This window comes from Cottoperca gobio, chromosome 1 (assembly GCF_900634415.1).
Source record: "Cottoperca gobio chromosome 1, fCotGob3.1, whole genome shotgun sequence".
Taxonomy (NCBI): Eukaryota; Metazoa; Chordata; class Actinopteri; order Perciformes; family Bovichtidae; genus Cottoperca; species Cottoperca gobio.
Genome location: NC_041355.1, coordinates 15,349,083 through 15,365,330, shown reverse-complemented (window position 1 = coordinate 15,365,330; position 16,248 = coordinate 15,349,083). Strand labels below are relative to the sequence as shown.

The following is a 16,248-nucleotide window of genomic DNA, read 5'->3' as shown; positions in this document are numbered from 1 at the left end:
CACTAAAATGTTGTGGTAGAAAACAGAAAAAGAAGAAACATGACTCATAGCATTTAGCTGCTATAACATAATTAGAGTGATATGTTGTTATTAGAATGCAGGAAATGTATATTTAATTACACACTTTAGGCCTCACCGATGTGCACAACGTGCAAGGTATAACACATAATAGATAATAGTACAAAACTCAGATTCACTCTCAGATTTATTATATGTACAACTCATAATGTTTATTAATGTTAAAAAAAAACTTCACAATTCTCAGATTTTTTTTAAATAACTTTATTTGTATAGTGCCCAAAAAAAGTATTAAAAACAAAGCTTTGCACATAATTACTTTTAGTTTCACATGTACACCATGGGTTATATATATCTATTTATGCAATATCCTGCAAGTTAACAAAGGGTTCACAAATAGGTTACTGCACAAAATTACAAAATTAAAAGACACCAGTTTACAAAAGGCCCAACTCATGTAAAAGTCTAAGTTAATAAGAAGACACAGGTAACATTTGCGTAAAAACACATGATTATTACTGATAGTAAAAAGAGTGTGCTTCACATTTGAATAGAAATTATTTGTATTTAGAGGTTCACTGTGAGTTGTAGAAATAGAACAGTTGTGGGCTGGCTTTGGGGAAAGAACGTCTTCCTCTGAAATGTGTTCTGAAATACTTGACACATGACAGATCAACTTCCTGTGTGTGTGTGTGTGTGTGTGTGTGTGTGTGTGTGTGTGAAATACTTGACACATGACAGATCAACTTCCTGTGTGTGTGTGTGTGTGTGTGTGTGTGTGTGTGTGTGTGTGTGTGTGTGTGTGTGCAAACGAAAGCAACCCCAATGCAAAGAAAGATTTCAGTGACATTAAGTCTCTGCGCACTCTTTGGTCAGGGTGATTGTGGCAAACATGATGACTATTTCATGAAGTAATGGAGTCAAAAGGCAGACAATGATAATCAGACTTAGTGACAGGAGAGAGAGCAGTGATATTGTGGTGGATATATAATAGAAAAGAGGCTGGACCATGTGTACAGATGCTAATTTGTTCCTTTCCTGTCCTGACCTGACCTTTTCATTCAAAATCATAATCAAAATAATCAAGAAAGTTACTTTTTATCCATTTTGAACACAGTAGCATCCTTCAGAGCGCATGTGGTTGCTGAGCCAAGGAATAGAGAGAGTCATTTCCGTTGCTTTCAGATGGATTTGGTTGCTCTTTGGGTAGTTGAGCAACAGAGTACACCAAGTCGTCTCTGATCTCTGCACACACACCCCTTGAACTGGCTTCAAACCTGATAGCTGAATGTAAAGAAACCTCTTCTGAAAAGCTTTTACCATTCTTAGCCGCTAATCCGGTATCTTGGTGAGAGCAATAATTAGCATAGAGGCACTCTGAGTCAGTCTGGACTTCATGTCTGATTTCATCATATTCAACTTCCTGCAATGAAACCCAGTATTGTATATTGTATTAGAAATTACCACAAAGTTTTCTTGAAATGGCAAACTAGTGGGCTTTTACATTTCACTTCAACACATGACACCGCTCCCTTTTTTGTATCTCACTTTTCCGTCATGGACGCTGTATACGCAAGACAATCCCATATTATGATTTATATGACTGCTGTTGGTGTGTGACCGGGGAATTTATTTGTTTAGCTTCGTAAAGATAATGTAAAATGTGTGACATTGATAATACAAGCCTTCAGATAATCATCCCATGGCATCTTCACCCATTTTCAAAGCTCTTATCTGATACAGTACTCTGAATTAGCATAAAAAGGTGCAGGATGAACACCTAGCTGAAAACGATTGTGCCCACAAGCAGCTTTTGTCTTCCTGCTTCTGTAGGGAAACAGTAGTGTTGTTGTCATGAACCAAGAATATTTTCTAAAGAACTAATATTCTAGGTGTTCTAAATGTTTATTAACTCTGAGCTCAGCAACGTAAAGGTTTCCTAAACAGCGTTACAGTAAGAAATATGAAAAGAAGGCCAGAGCTGTAGGAGTAAAAGCCTGAGTATTTGTAAGTACTTCAAGCAAGTTGTTTCTGTGAGAGAACCCACAGAAACCATCCGACCTGCACATAGGTTTCTGAACCAAATTCAAGACAACTCACCTCACATGGGCCTTCTTGTGGCGTAAAAGCACTTAACACAACTTCTGTAAACATATAGGACAACATTTGTTAATATAACTGAGGGAGGCTTTACTGACGGAGCCATATAAATGCAATGTGCGCTGGTTTTTGGGTCTTACTCTGTTGTTTCATCTTGCTCATAAGCTTCAGTAACACCATCAGTATGGTTATTATGAGGATGACACCTATGATCAAATATGGTAAACTTCCTAGACAAAGACAAAGAAAGAGTGAGATAGATTAAAAAAAAAAAAAAGCTTTATCACACTTGATCATACTAAGCACTGCTTGCTCCTCACATGGTCTTTACTATAAATGCATTTTGTATCAGTTTAAAACTTGTTTTTCACAGGACAGGTAAATACTGATAATTTCTGAGTAACCGGGAACATGAACGTACAGAAGATTGAAGAAAATATCAGAAGATCAAAATTAGATTTGTTTCAAGTATTCAAAATAAGGTGGCATGCTTGAGGCTGGTAAATTTCACAAAGTATGTGACACCATCAATGGCTGGGGATCTGAACATAAGACTATTGTAACATAATTTAAACATATTAGGCCTACAAATACAATTTCATTACATTTAGGATAATGTCCTACTGTGTATTTGTTCATGTTCTATAACTGCAATTTAAAAGTTAAATATATATAATTTCATGCATCCATCAAGCAGTATTTTCATTGGTGTGTATCTGACCACTTTAATTTACGTACTTGATCCACTGGACTCATTATTAATACTTCATGTTGCAAATTCAATTAACATGTTGAAATATGAATAATATATATATTATTGTAAGTTCAGATAAGTGCTCTTCATACCAGCTCCTTGTGTTGCAGATGCAGTAGGTGTTGGAGTATAAAGGGTTAATATATCGGTAATAATATCTGAGCCATTGGAAGATATAGTGAAGCTGTTTGTAACGGCTGATGAGAGAGTGGGAACGACAGTGAATGTTTTTGGAGTCTTCTTGGTACTGTAAGACTCAGCTGAAAATAACAGACACAGTATATATTAATTTAGCAACAATTTGAACAGTTATTACTTTTTCACAAAGTAGTGGTATTTCTTTAGATTAGGAGCATAAACTTACCATCTATAACGTTAAGATTCACCCTTATGAATGCATCGAGACCTGTTCTGTCCACTCCACAATAATATGTGTTGGAGTCTGACTTTTGGAGATGAGTGAAGGTCACAGATAAAGCTTCTGCTGTGTTAGTTAATGTTATTCTTTTTTCATGCGTAGTCTTTCCAAATGCTGCTCTGATGATGTGTTTGTCTTCCGAGCATGGACTTTTACAAAAGTACTTATTATTAGATTTTACACTTGTCCAAGTGTTCCAGTTAGAGCATTTGAATGTCACATTTTCCCCAACATGGCCTTTTATGTTGAGATGCTTCATCTCCACAACACTCAGCAGAGCTACAAGTGGAAATAAAGGAAACATTTTCTATCATTGTCATTGTTGTGTCAATGCATACATGAATTTAATATGCACATTCATTTTAATATAGATTAATTGTATTATTTGTAATAACAAGACGATATGACTAAATGACTCGTTCAGCAAAACTAAGAGAGAGCATATAATGTAACAGCTACAGCATTTATACACAAGCTACAGTAGGTGCAAATACAGGAAACATAAACTCACCAGAAAGAAGACAAGAGTACGCAAAGATTTGTATCATGTTGAAAATAACGATCGAAGAACAGAAAGGCAAATGTTCAGAAATAATCAGGTCTTTATTATTTCCTTCCTCTTACCATTTCAAAAGGTTGCAGCTCCTCCCTTTCCTTTACACACACACACACACACACACACACACACACACACACACACACACACACACACACACACACACACACGCACACACACACAAAGCATACAGCGTTAGGTTAGTGGCGGGCCGTGCATTTCACACCTAGGCCTTCAGTGATGTCCTACACAGTCCTACCTGAATTATTCCACCTCTTAATACCATCATTATGACGCCATGGCTCCAGAAACTATACATTGAGACAGAAACTCAGTATAACCGGGCGTTGCATCACCCTAACAACAGAGTTATATTAATATTTACGAAACATTTAGTTGTAAATAGCAGGCATTCCCAGCAGTACAATGTGCAGTGCCTCTCGGAGGCTGTGAGCCGGGGGTACTGCTCGTAGTTCGTGATTTCAAAGTGGCGGACAAACCCTTTTCCAACACATTATGGCTGAAATATGATAAAAGATAGATAAAAGCTCTAACATAAAGGCCAGCGCTCCAAATCTTGATCTGAGGCTGGAAGCAGCACAACCAAGAGGAAAGCTATGGAATGAAGACAATAGACTATGGGGAATAATTTAATACATCTTTGTGGAAAAATATATCAAAATTAAATTTATATTCTGATGATGTTTAGGCCAGCAGAGAAGGTCTGGTTAGGTGTAAGACTGTGTTAGAGTGTACAAAAAGGTAAATATCGACATCTCATAGGAAATTATTATTTCTTTAGAATTTGAGTAGACAGCAAAGCAAGGTGCATTATTTAAATGTAAAAGATAATGGCTGTGAATGTGACACTTAAAAAACACAGTTGCACAATACTAAGTATGCTTGACCACATACTACTGGAACTGTCATCATGTTGAAACTCATGTACTTCTTTTACACACACACACACACACACACACACACACACACACACACACACACACACACACACACACACACACACACACACATTACAAAACACAACTTAAACATGTAGACTGACAAAGTGCAGCATTCAAATACATCAGGCTGAAGCGGTTAACTTTATGTCAAACTGGTCCAATATTTAAAAAAAACACACTGACAACACATAAAATGTACTTGACCACAAGTGAATAAAGTCTGCCAGCAGACAAGGAAGAACAATATATACCCTTCTGTCGGGCTTAATGGTTACTTTCTTTTATAATTCAACAATTCTTCAATAATTCAATCTATAAGGCAAACAATAGTGCGTGTGTGTGTCAGTCAAAGTCAATTTTATTGTCAATTTCTCTGTGTGTGATACAAACATCCATCCATCCATCGTCTACCGCTTATCCGGGGTCGGGTCGCGGGGGCAGCAGCTCCAGTAAGGAACCCCAAACTTCCCTTCTCCGGGCCACATCCTCCAGCTCCAACTGGGGGATCCTGAGGCGTTCCCAGTGATGAGATATAATCTCTCCATCGAGTCTTGGGTCTTCCCTGGGGTCTCCTCCCAGCTGGACGTGCCTTGCACACCTCCCTAGGGAGGCGCCCAGGTGGAATCCTTACTAGATGCCCGAACCACCTCAACTGGCTCCTTTCAACGCAAAGGAGCAGCGGCTCTACTCCGAGTCTCTCACGGATGGCTGAGCTTCTCACAGGGCACAGACTGTAACATCCTGTGGAAGTAGCAGTAGATCACACAGATCATCGGGACATTTTAAACCTTTATTTCCTCTCCATATCACTGAAGTCCCTCAGGAGCGCCATACTGCACTCACTAATATCCTAATCTACAGTACAAGGCCAGGTTTATGGAGACACAACAAGGTTTTATTTTTCGGAACCAAAACTCCAATTTCCATAATTCTCTCTGTATAATCAAAAAAGATCAGTACTCCAGTCATGTAAACAGCATTTGTTCTGTAAGACATCCGTTTATACATTGATAAACAGATTATTACTCTTTCCTATTAGTAGCATTATTGCATGCTTGCTGACATCAAACATCAAACTTAATCAAACACTAACATATGCAGAACTGTGACTAAAACAGCTGTAGATGCATGTCATTATACACAGAGAACATGCTGCGCACACTTTTGAAAACTCCAGAAGTGTTTTCACCTTATAGGAGAACATAAACAGGCTTTTGTGGCATGTTTGGGGAGCGATATCATCTTACATTTCTTCTTTGTGTTTCGGAAAACACATTGGGAAATTTTTTCCCCTTTACTTTATCTCTTAGGTTAGCTAGTTTGTAGTCCTCTCTTCTTTATGAGACTGTCAGCATATGGCAGGTAGGTATGAAGGATAAGAGAAGCTGATTGAAGCGGCCATGACTGATGCCAGCCCTTACAACCTTTACTCATAATTCAGTACTCCCACTTCAACTAATTTCACAATTGTACCTCTGGTTATAAAATGACCGAACTTGTGTTGATCATTCATGGAAACAGAGCACCTTATCAACTCTCCACTCTCATGCCTCCTATTTCCATTTCACCTGCTCTCTCCTCCTTTCTTCTCTCATATGTAGTGATTAACCAAACCATTCTCCTCTCCTCGGTAATGTGTCTCAACAAGCAAGGAGGAAAAGAGGCAATAATATCTCCATTCTCTGCTGGCTTTGACGGCGCTCGTCATTCAAATACTTACTTTTATCATCCACTGACAATGCTGGGCCTCTGTTTTGTCCGTGTGTGGGTGTGCAGTAGTGTCATTGGGAAAGGTTTGTAAGGGCAGCTCATGTGAATGCTGCCATTTGACACTGTAACACAATAAGTCAACCACTGTAAAACTGTCATACAGGTACATGCACAATGTGTCAATTCATCCATAATGTCTCATTTATAGTGCATATCCTCCTAGATGTTGCTCACACTAACAGAGGTACAATCAGCAAGGCGCTTGAAGGCCACTTTACTTCTGATAAAGCTCAGCGACCAGAAAAACAAGTTTACAGACTCTGAAAAGGTGGCAATAGCTCAGCTGTTTTCTTTTAACCTGTATTTAATCAGGTTCCCAAAGTCCCATCGAGATCTAGGATTTATTTGCAATAGAGACTTGAGTACATAAGTGTATACAAAAATTAAACATCCATTTCAATTCACAATATCAATTAGTCATAATTACAAAATATATTATAATAAAAATGAAAAGCATAAAAATAATAAAAGTAATATTACAAAAAAAGTGACAGCTAAAATCAATCAGGATTTTGACGATATTTCTGAATTCACACTGCAATTAATACCAAATCTGAAAGCAGAATTTCCCAGACCAGTGTTAATTTTAGGAGCACCAGCTGGGCAGAGTCCTTGTTACCATGACCGATGATTTTACCTGGCAAATGGAAGATGGATAATTTTAAGCCACTCAAAAACCACTCAATAACATCCCTGTGCACTCTGAAGATACATGTCTGATTGTGCTTTCTTGTTTTTTTTCTAACACTCTCACATCTTTCTCCCATCTACTAGAATAGTTTTAAAGTTTTTCTTCAAAGATAAATATTTCCTTTACCCTGTTAAGCAATTTTCACATGAAGTGCTTGAGAAATGTCTCGTGCTACCAAAAATTTAGATTACATTAGATTAGAATCTAGATTTATCCCCCTTTTATTTATCCTGGATGTGTCAATCTGACTGTTCTTGGTCATATATTGTACTACATCTTCCTCCTGGCTCTGGGTCTGGCCAAACTTCTTCAAATTCACTTTTGTGCTCAGAATTGATTTCTACATTAGCATTTTCTTCTGTCACGTCCTTCTATTCCCCCACACTCGCTGTCTCAGTGTCTTGTATTATTCGCTGTGAGGTTCTGTGAGCACACGGCCTTTTGCTCACGTTGCTGGACTCCACTGACAATGTGTGAGTGTGAGGATGATGCCGGTGGCTGCTCCGCTATGTATGAGTCAGAAGAGTAAAGAGATTAGTGTCACAAAATATTTCATCACATTACTGTGCTATTTCTTTCCTTCACAAAAAATAAAGATGCTCCAGCTTAAAGATAATCATATGAATATCCCATAAATAAAAATGTAGAACTGGTCATTTTGACGGATAGTATTACACAGTGGCGGGCCGTCAGAGCCAGCAAGGCCTTCTCTGCTGGCCTAAACATCATCAGAATATACATTTAATTTTTATATATTTTTTCCACAAATATGTATTAAAATATTCCCCATAGTCTATTCTCTTCATTTCATAGCTTTCCTCTTGGTTGCGCTGAGATCGAGATTTGGAGGTCTGGCCTTTATGTTAGAGCTTTTATCCAATCATATTTCAGCCATCATGTGTTGCCAGGGTCCATGAAATCTGCCCTGAGGCCTTCAGAATCAACAGTGCGGGCGCCTGTCGCTTAAAGTGAACGGAGACAAAACTGTGGCGTTAACCAATCAGATTTCGAGTTGGGGACACCGGCGCCAGCTAGCAGGCGTACGATAACGTCAGCACGTGCACGTCTTTTGATTGGATACGCACTATTGAGAGGCAGAGCTATGCAGAGCTAGCAAACTTTGAACGAGCTAATTTGTGTAGATTTCTACAAGCTGTTTTTTTTCAACCCACAATGGCTGAAGGAGGAGAAGAGATCGATTTGGTCGCAGATATAATTACAACGCCATTTTCAAGACAAACTTTTCAAGAAAAGATAGACATCGTGAGAAGAGAACGGCCAACCCCGACGCTAGCGAGCCTATCACAGCAGGGAAAAGGGTTTGTCCGCCACTTTCAAATCACTAACTACGAGCGGTACCCCCGGCTCACAGCCTCCGAGAGGCACTGCACATTGTACTGCTGGGAATGTCCTGCTATCTACAACTAAATGTTTCGTAAATATTAATATAACTCTGTTGTTAGGGTGATGCAACGCCCGGTTATACTGCGTTTCTGTCTAAATTTATAGTTTCTAGAGCCATGGCGTGACACATACATAATGATGGTATTAAGAGGTGGAATAATTCAGGTAGGACTGTGTAGGACATCACTGAAGGCCTAGGTGTGAAATGCACGGCCCGCCACTAGGATTACATGATTAAAACCCCTGACAAAATATATACCATTACAGTCACACAATTAGCTTAGCGGGGCCTTATGCTTGCTAGCTTTAGTGATTGATTTAGTATGTCTTTACAGGTTATTATTTATTACAGTCGTTTCACACACATTATTATATAACTTGAAGGGCATTCAGAGAGCAAAAACAACCGCCAAGGCTGTTTCCTTAAGTGAAAATAATGTGTGTGTCCGCCCTGTGATTCCGGTCCGCTTCAAAGATTTCTCGGTCCATGCTACACCTTTCCAGTTTCATGAAAATCGGGCAAATAGTTTTTCCGCAATCCTGCTAACAAACAGACAAATAAACCAACAAAGGAACCAAACCAAAAGATAATTGTTTTCCAAGAAGTATCTGATAATGCAGATACTTTTGGTTGAACGTGTTCAGGTATCTGCTAACATACCCACCAAGGTTTGCAGCTGAATTCTTATTAGCTGCCTCGTCACTACAAACCTTCCTTCCACTCAATAATCGTTTAAAAAAACTTGGTTCAGGTTGAGGAGTTCTTATATGTTAATAAACCATTCATTGTCCACCTACCTAAGTAAGACATTAGGCAGTGTGTTTGCTAACTCCTAAGAGACGCTCAGTCTCATTTCTTTGAGCTGACATGATGAATGAGCTCTCGATGGATTTTGCAGCAAAAACCTTTAAGATATTACAAATGGATGCTGTGTTTCTTATCCAATTTGCCAATTCATTGGTTTTAAAATGTACAAGATTGAATGTGCAAATTAGAGTCCATGGATACAATTAGTGTTTCCAGTAAACATTAAATGGGCTTTACTTTATGTCATGTCAGTAGACAATACTGACTTTTGGTCACAACTAATAAGGAATAGAGGGGCAACATCACAATAGCACTGCTGCAAAAGTGGAACTACATATAGGTGTCGGCCCAAGCCCCCAACCCCTATTCTTTCTGTGTGGATTTAGATTTTTTTCCCATAGTCCACAAATATGGATGTCAAGTCTCTAATTTCACAGGCGTGCCCACCAAGTGGAAGTTGTTCTGCAGATTCAACAAGGTGGCCCAAGTGAAAATATATTCAAACTCTGACATAATGTGAGACATTGTGTCACTAAGAATGTCATTACCCTCTTAAATCAGGATGTAACTGCATATTTGTGTTTGATCATTTGATGCACATGGATGCTCTATATGAGACACCTTTTCACATGTGCACCTCAAAAGCCAACTTTACTTTAAGAGAACACGTTTTTCTTCCTTATTTCTACATCTCAAAATTATTTGTTATATTGCAGCTGCAGTGTGGTAAGAAAACGGTCAAAACATTTCAATGGCTCCACCTGGAAGTGAATAGAGAGACAACAATTGTAGGAACTTGTAAATAAATATTTTTTAACAATATAAAATAAAATGATGTTAAATTAAATGAGGACGGATGCTAAGGACAAAGAAGGTCTGCATGTAAAGGGTGAAAATACAGCTCGCACTCACTTTTATAAAGTTCTCCCATTACTGTCAACCGGCTTATGGGTCATTAGGGCACATTTGAAATGACAATAAAATAATGTGCTGGACACTGAGTGCTTTGCACAGCATCCTGATAGGAAAGCATGCACCTTTGTATTTGGGTTTATACCTGTGTGTGTGTGTGTGTGTGTGTGTGTGTGTGTGTGTGTGTGTGTGTGTGTGTGTGTGTGTGTGATATGTATTTCGAAAAGATGTTCCATTTCATAGTATGATTCCTGAGCTCGCAACACTTCAATATGTCATTTCGTAACTAACACTTAAAACTAGTGACAGGGAAGGGAGGCAGAGGGGGGACGACACAGAGGGAGAGAGAAAAATGGAGGAATTCGTATTGGTGAAGAATGAGATGGGGCGACAGACTGAGGGAGGGGAAGCAAGCCAAGTTAACATAAACAGTGATTAAAAGAGAGATGGATTAATATTTATCTAAAACATTTTTTATTACTGTAATACTTACTACATAAATGTAAAGATATCCTCACAAGTTGATAATAAAGAATTTTGAAAAAGACAATAAAAGGCTGGGTGGAACAAGGACAGAAAAAAAAGTGTTTGGATGAACATCCAAAGCTACGAGAAAAGAGAAACAGTGAGAGAGAAGGTAGGAGGTTGTGAGCTGCAGTGAATCATCACTGTTTTTTTTTCATCAGGTCAAGACTTCTGCAGCCCAAAATAACAACATAAGCATTAGCTGAGTTGAAGCCTGTTATTAAGAATAGCTTGATCGGAATAAAGCGGCCTATTCAGAAAGCGATATTATTGTATAAGGGAATTGCATAACCCTTGTATAAATCATTGGACTACTTTTTATATATTTATTATTTATGTATAACTTTTCTCACTCACCCACTGAAGTCAAAGATGGTTGATCTCTTCCATTTTTTTGCCATGAGAAATCTGCTATGATAGGTCATGGTAATCAATACATGCACTCTGGGTTTTTTAAGGGCAGATTGTTGTGTTTTGCACAGTTGTTGGAGGCTGCTTTGTGTTTATGAAGCAGTGGATAAATGTGATATAGTTGACTGTATACACAGGGTCTGAAAGGAGTGTCGGGTGGTGACTGAAAATGTTATCAAATGGAACTTGACGGACTGTCACTGTCTGTCATTGCATCACTCAACCCTGTCAACCTGAAATTGTATAGACTGCAGCAACAGCAACATTTTCCACCAACATATTGAGGAAATATTTTTAATGAATTTGTCTGCCAAGTAAAATGTTCTTAATATTTTTTCCTGCAATATGTTCACTTGTAATACAAGATCTGCTCAAAGCAACTAAAACATGGTTGATGGTTTTCATGGTTAGGTTTAGGCATTTAAAGCATTTGGTTAAGGTTAGGGAAATATTAACATAAATAATGAATTATCAGAAGCTTTCGTTGTCATCGAACGCCCTTGCTGTGGCGTGCCGGCCAGTTTGCACTATTCACCATGAAAGTTGGTGTAATTTGAACATACATTCTCCAATCTGTTGCAAATTTCTCATGCTTGATAAATGTTGCGGACTGAAGACATCTACATGTACATATTGACTCAAAGTCATGGCTGTCACCTGCTGGGAACAGGAAGTCAGTCTTCTGTGACAAACATCATCCGATTTACGAGAAAATGACATTGTGTAGTGTGTGTTCTCTAGCACCATATAGTGGACACAGCAAGTGGTGCAAGAGTCAAAGGTATGTCATTTCCAGCACATTACACTCTATGCTACATATAATGTTCACTTGTGCGCAATGGTCACAGGCACTACGCTGCAGCGTCAACCGGCGTCCCGCCAGTATCCCCGACGCATATGGGTGTACCAGGAACCGTTCACCACTGCTTGCAGATTTAACTTAGGTTGTAATTATCAGGGAAGGGTTATCCATTTCTCTTGGGAACACAAAAACATAAAAGCGATAATTACAAACTACAACACTGAAGACTCCAGAGATTCTCTTTAAAAACAATATTATTTTATTTTGTATTTTATTGGTATTGTTATATACATGGCATAATTTGTGCTTTTTTTATTATCAAGAATAAAACCATAAGGGAACACATCAGAAAATTAAACTTTAAACCAGGATTCAATTGTTCTTTTTTCAGCTGGATATACTGAGAGTTTTACAAAACCAGAAGAAAAGGGGAGGAAAATGACAGAAAACTAAATAGATAGATAAGTAGATTGATAAATATATAGTTTTCCAGAGACACTTGCAGATGGTCCACTGAGGGTAGTGTGAACGTTCAGACTGTGATGTGCTTTTACCAACAGCAGCAAAGGCACCTGTGTATCACTTTGTTTAAAAAAAAAAAAAGTATGCCTTAGGGACTTTTCCAGTTCAATTCATACACATACAATCCACAATTTCTTCCAGGGGGATTTCTGCCACACAAACCTGCTGATTTCCAGCCGGCGCAGATGTTGGACGTTATGTTAGCCAGCTCGAGGCCATTCACACTGATCCCCCAATCTGAGACTGAATATCAAAAATAACCCCCAAAAGAATATTTTGGACCTTTTTGACTTTTCTTGCTTAAGGATGCAAAACGTTTGTGTGAGAGTGAAGTAAAATTTTTCCTGATATTTGAGTTTGGTATGGCCAAAAGAGATTAAAGAGTGAATAAAGAACAAATACGATGTGAAGACAACATCAAGACATGTTATTCGGTGAGCGACAACAAGGTAAGAAGATAGAGAGTGAAAATAGATTAGTAATGAGAGGAAAACATACTGCAGTAAAGAGAAGCTGAAGAAGGGACAGAAACAACATGACTGAGAAAGAAGAGGGTTTGGGAAGAAGAGCAGAAAGGTCATGCAAAACGAGGGAAAAAGGTCTGACAGACAAGGACAACAGGATAAAGATATGGCCCCACTGCTGCCTGTGCCTGACTGGAGGTTTAGCCCCGTACCATAAAATGGTCGGTCTGCAAAAACACCTACCCAAGACTTATTTTTCTTATTCCATTTGCTTTTTGTCTCTGACAAGAAACAATTGTATGCCTAGATAGAATGACTCCAGACTAAGAAACCCTGCATCTGGTACTGATGGTTAGTAAAAATGTTTTGTTTTAACCAGTCCAGTGAACAAAAGCAGATAGAACAATGTTTTCTGTTTTTTTTAACCAGATGAAGAGCGTGGATAGGCAGAATTTAGTTTTCCTTTGCCAGTCCAGTGTGTGTCGGTGCATAGACAAAACAAAATAACTACAGCATGGAGGAAGTACAAAGGAGAGCAGCAGAAACATATGGAAAGATAAAGGATTGTTGAAGGGAAAACAACAGGATTCAAAGAGATAACAAGTAAAATATTTGATCTTTTAAAAAAAGAGAACTAAAATCCAATCAAATTAATTGTGAATCAATGAGTGAGTCAATTATAAAACGATAGGGGGGGGGGGGGGGGGGGGGGGGGGGGGGGGGGGGGGGGCTGGTGAATGCAAGGTTGAAGCACAATTATTTGCATTAGTTATCCTATGAAAAGTGGGGTCGGAGAGCATATTCACTATCAGGTGCAGATTAATGCAGAAGGGTCACATGTTAACGTTTGGGTTGAAAGACTAAAGGGGGAGGAGGGGGAAGGCCTTTCTGGTGTAGATTGGTCCGTTAGCTAGCCTTAGCTTCCCACTAGACTAAACCGTTGTCTGATTTATTTGTTAGCTACCCACAGGGCTACACCAAAGTCCACACTGATGTCTGTTAGCCAACTGAGTCCTTGTCCATTCCCTGCTGGCAAGTTTGCAGTCCATCACCATATGTGTTTATCCTAACAAAAGCAGGATCATGTTTTCCAGGACGTTTTGGTCATACGGTGATCACACAACTCCCTTTTATTGTAAGAGAGTTTAGTGTTCTCAAAAACCCCCCAAATGTAATCCTTGTGACTTTCAGAAACCATCATGGCAGCATTTCAACAATGGCAAAGACAGCCAACGATAGCCGTAGAGTGAGACTGTCCATCGTTGTCCATGAGTAGCATCGTAGCATCATACCCGCCAGCTAACATTGGCTTTTGTTTCCTGCCAAGTCATCCATCCTCTTGACTAGCATTAGCAACTGACCAATCCATATTAATTTGGTTGGTGAGCTGGCAATAGCTTCTTACCAAGCTCTAGTCCATGTTGATTCAGTCTTTTAGCTGGCACTAGCTTCACACTAAGCCACAGTCCATGTTCATTTAGTCTGTTAGCAAGCATTAGCTTTCTGCCAAGTTGTAATCCATGTAATTCAATTGGTTAACAGACATGAACTTCCCGCCATGCTACAATCCATGTTGATTCGGTCTGTTAGCTGGCATTAGCTTCCTACTAAGCCATTATCCATGTTGATTCAGTCAGTTGGCTAGCATTAGCTTCAAACTCTAATAGTCCATATGTTCTGGGTGTCTGTCGACCTCCCGCTTTCAGCTCCAGAGACAAAAGTTACTAGTGGTTTGGCAGGTAGAGCCTTTTTCAGCCGGGGACAGATAGAGCTTTCCGTTAGCGCAGGCACAAAGCTCGTACACAGTCTGTTTGGTGTAGGTGGTACCTGCTGGTGCTCCCTCCAGGGGGTCCACAGCACTGCCGAGGGGAATGTTGCCCAGTCTGATGGTGTTGGCATCTAGAAATATCTGTGGACATAAAAGAGAAATGATTTAGAAACCTTTGATTTAAGAGCAATTGATGAAGGAAAAAGAAAGAAAGAATATAAACATAAAACATGAAAATTGATACACAGAAGGTGATGTTACAGCTGTAGGGGACTGAGCTCACATGGTTTGTCTTGGTGCCTAAAATAACACCCAAAAAAAAGGTATGTTTCATAAAAAAATGAAAAGAAACTGGGGTTGCTGATATAGAGAAAGAGAGAGCACACTGCCGTAGGGGATGAATATACTCTCTGTGGTCGACTGGGGTTGTCATCAAGAAAGAACTATGGAGACAGAGAGGGAATTCTATTTAGAACGAGTCTCTTTTGATGAAGAGGCAGAGTGGGAGTGAACGAGGCAGAGGGCAAGATAGGTGAAGAAAAAAGCAAGGGAATCAGTGGGAGAGGAGTGAGGAGAAGACAAAGAGACAGGGAAAGGCAGACACAAGGGAAAGCATGCAGCAAGAAATAATGCACACTGCAAACAAAGCCAACTTTTAGACCAGCTAATTTGCTGCAATATCATATTCATAAGTAAAAAGATCTGCCAAACAGAGGACACATTTGAAAAAGCTGATTTTTTTGTGGGGGATATTTTCCTACAAACAAGAGGCTACATTTAAGACAAAGGTGAGAAACATCTTCAAGATAAAATCATGCAGCTTATTAGTAATAAGATAAAACAAGTGTCAAGATAAAAACACTTGATATAAGAAACATTCAGTTTATCTGCATAGACAAGTAATGTTATCTCTTCGGTCATTTTTGCAATGTTAGGACTGAAGGGCTCGTCAAGGGGTTTGCTTCTTTATGGAGGCCAATGGATTTAACAGATCATGCGACCATGTCAAGTTTATCCTAACCTTAACAATGGCAAAAGGTCTCTCCAGTCATTGAAATATATAAAATATATAAATATAGTATAGCACATACTGTATTAGAGAAGTAGTGGCAGATACAGTACATCTGTTCCAGAGAGGAAAGGAAGCGAACAGAGTTACTTTTTAACATTAAGACAACTGTGAATGAGAATAATAGTCTGTCCAATAACAAAATGGACAACTAAATGAGATATGGTCGAAGACCCCGAGAGACATAAGTCATTTTCTTATTCTTTAAAGACCAGCACTTCTCTTTTCTTCCTCCTCCCAATCATATCTCTTCATTTCCCCCCATTTCTACCTTCAGATTGATACAAACTGAAT

At 39.0% G+C, this 16,248-nt stretch overlaps 2 protein-coding genes across 2 annotated transcripts in view; both read right to left on the bottom strand.

Annotated features, from left to right (window-relative positions):
- Positions 1 to 266: 266 nt before the first annotated feature.
- On the bottom strand, positions 267 to 3,867 carry LOC115012102 (CMRF35-like molecule 3). Its single transcript, XM_029437564.1, has 6 exons — positions 3,802 to 3,867; positions 3,237 to 3,569; positions 2,965 to 3,132; positions 2,259 to 2,348; positions 2,119 to 2,162; positions 267 to 1,441 (listed from the first exon to the last, which is right to left on the bottom strand). Exons 1-6 carry the CDS (start codon positions 3,836 to 3,838, stop codon positions 1,145 to 1,147), a joined length of 969 nt encoding a protein of 322 aa, XP_029293424.1. The 5' UTR covers positions 3,839 to 3,867; the 3' UTR covers positions 267 to 1,144.
- Positions 3,868 to 12,383: 8,516 nt separating this feature from the next.
- sgcz (sarcoglycan zeta) overlaps positions 12,384 to 16,248 on the bottom strand; it is a 325,525-nt gene continuing 321,660 nt past the window's right edge. The window contains exon 8 of the mRNA XM_029440797.1: positions 12,384 to 15,026. Coding sequence (XP_029296657.1) covers positions 14,820 to 15,026 — 207 coding nt within the window. The 3' untranslated portion in view covers positions 12,384 to 14,819. The remainder of the gene's footprint in view (positions 15,027 to 16,248) is intronic.

What these genes read in the sequence shown, in the direction of transcription:
- LOC115012102 (XM_029437564.1), bottom strand. Translation starts at nt 3,838, where the DNA reads ATGATACAAATCTTTGCGTACTCTTGTCTTCTTTCTG. An exon ending in GTACTCTTGTCTTCTTTCTG is followed by an intron (nt 3,570 to 3,801) that starts GTGAGTTTATGT and finishes TTCCACTTGTAG; the next exon opens with CTCTGCTGAGTGTTGTGGAG. An exon ending in GAGCAAGATGAAACAACAGA is followed by an intron (nt 2,163 to 2,258) that starts GTAAGACCCAAA and finishes ATATGTTTACAG; the next exon opens with AAGTTGTGTTAAGTGCTTTT.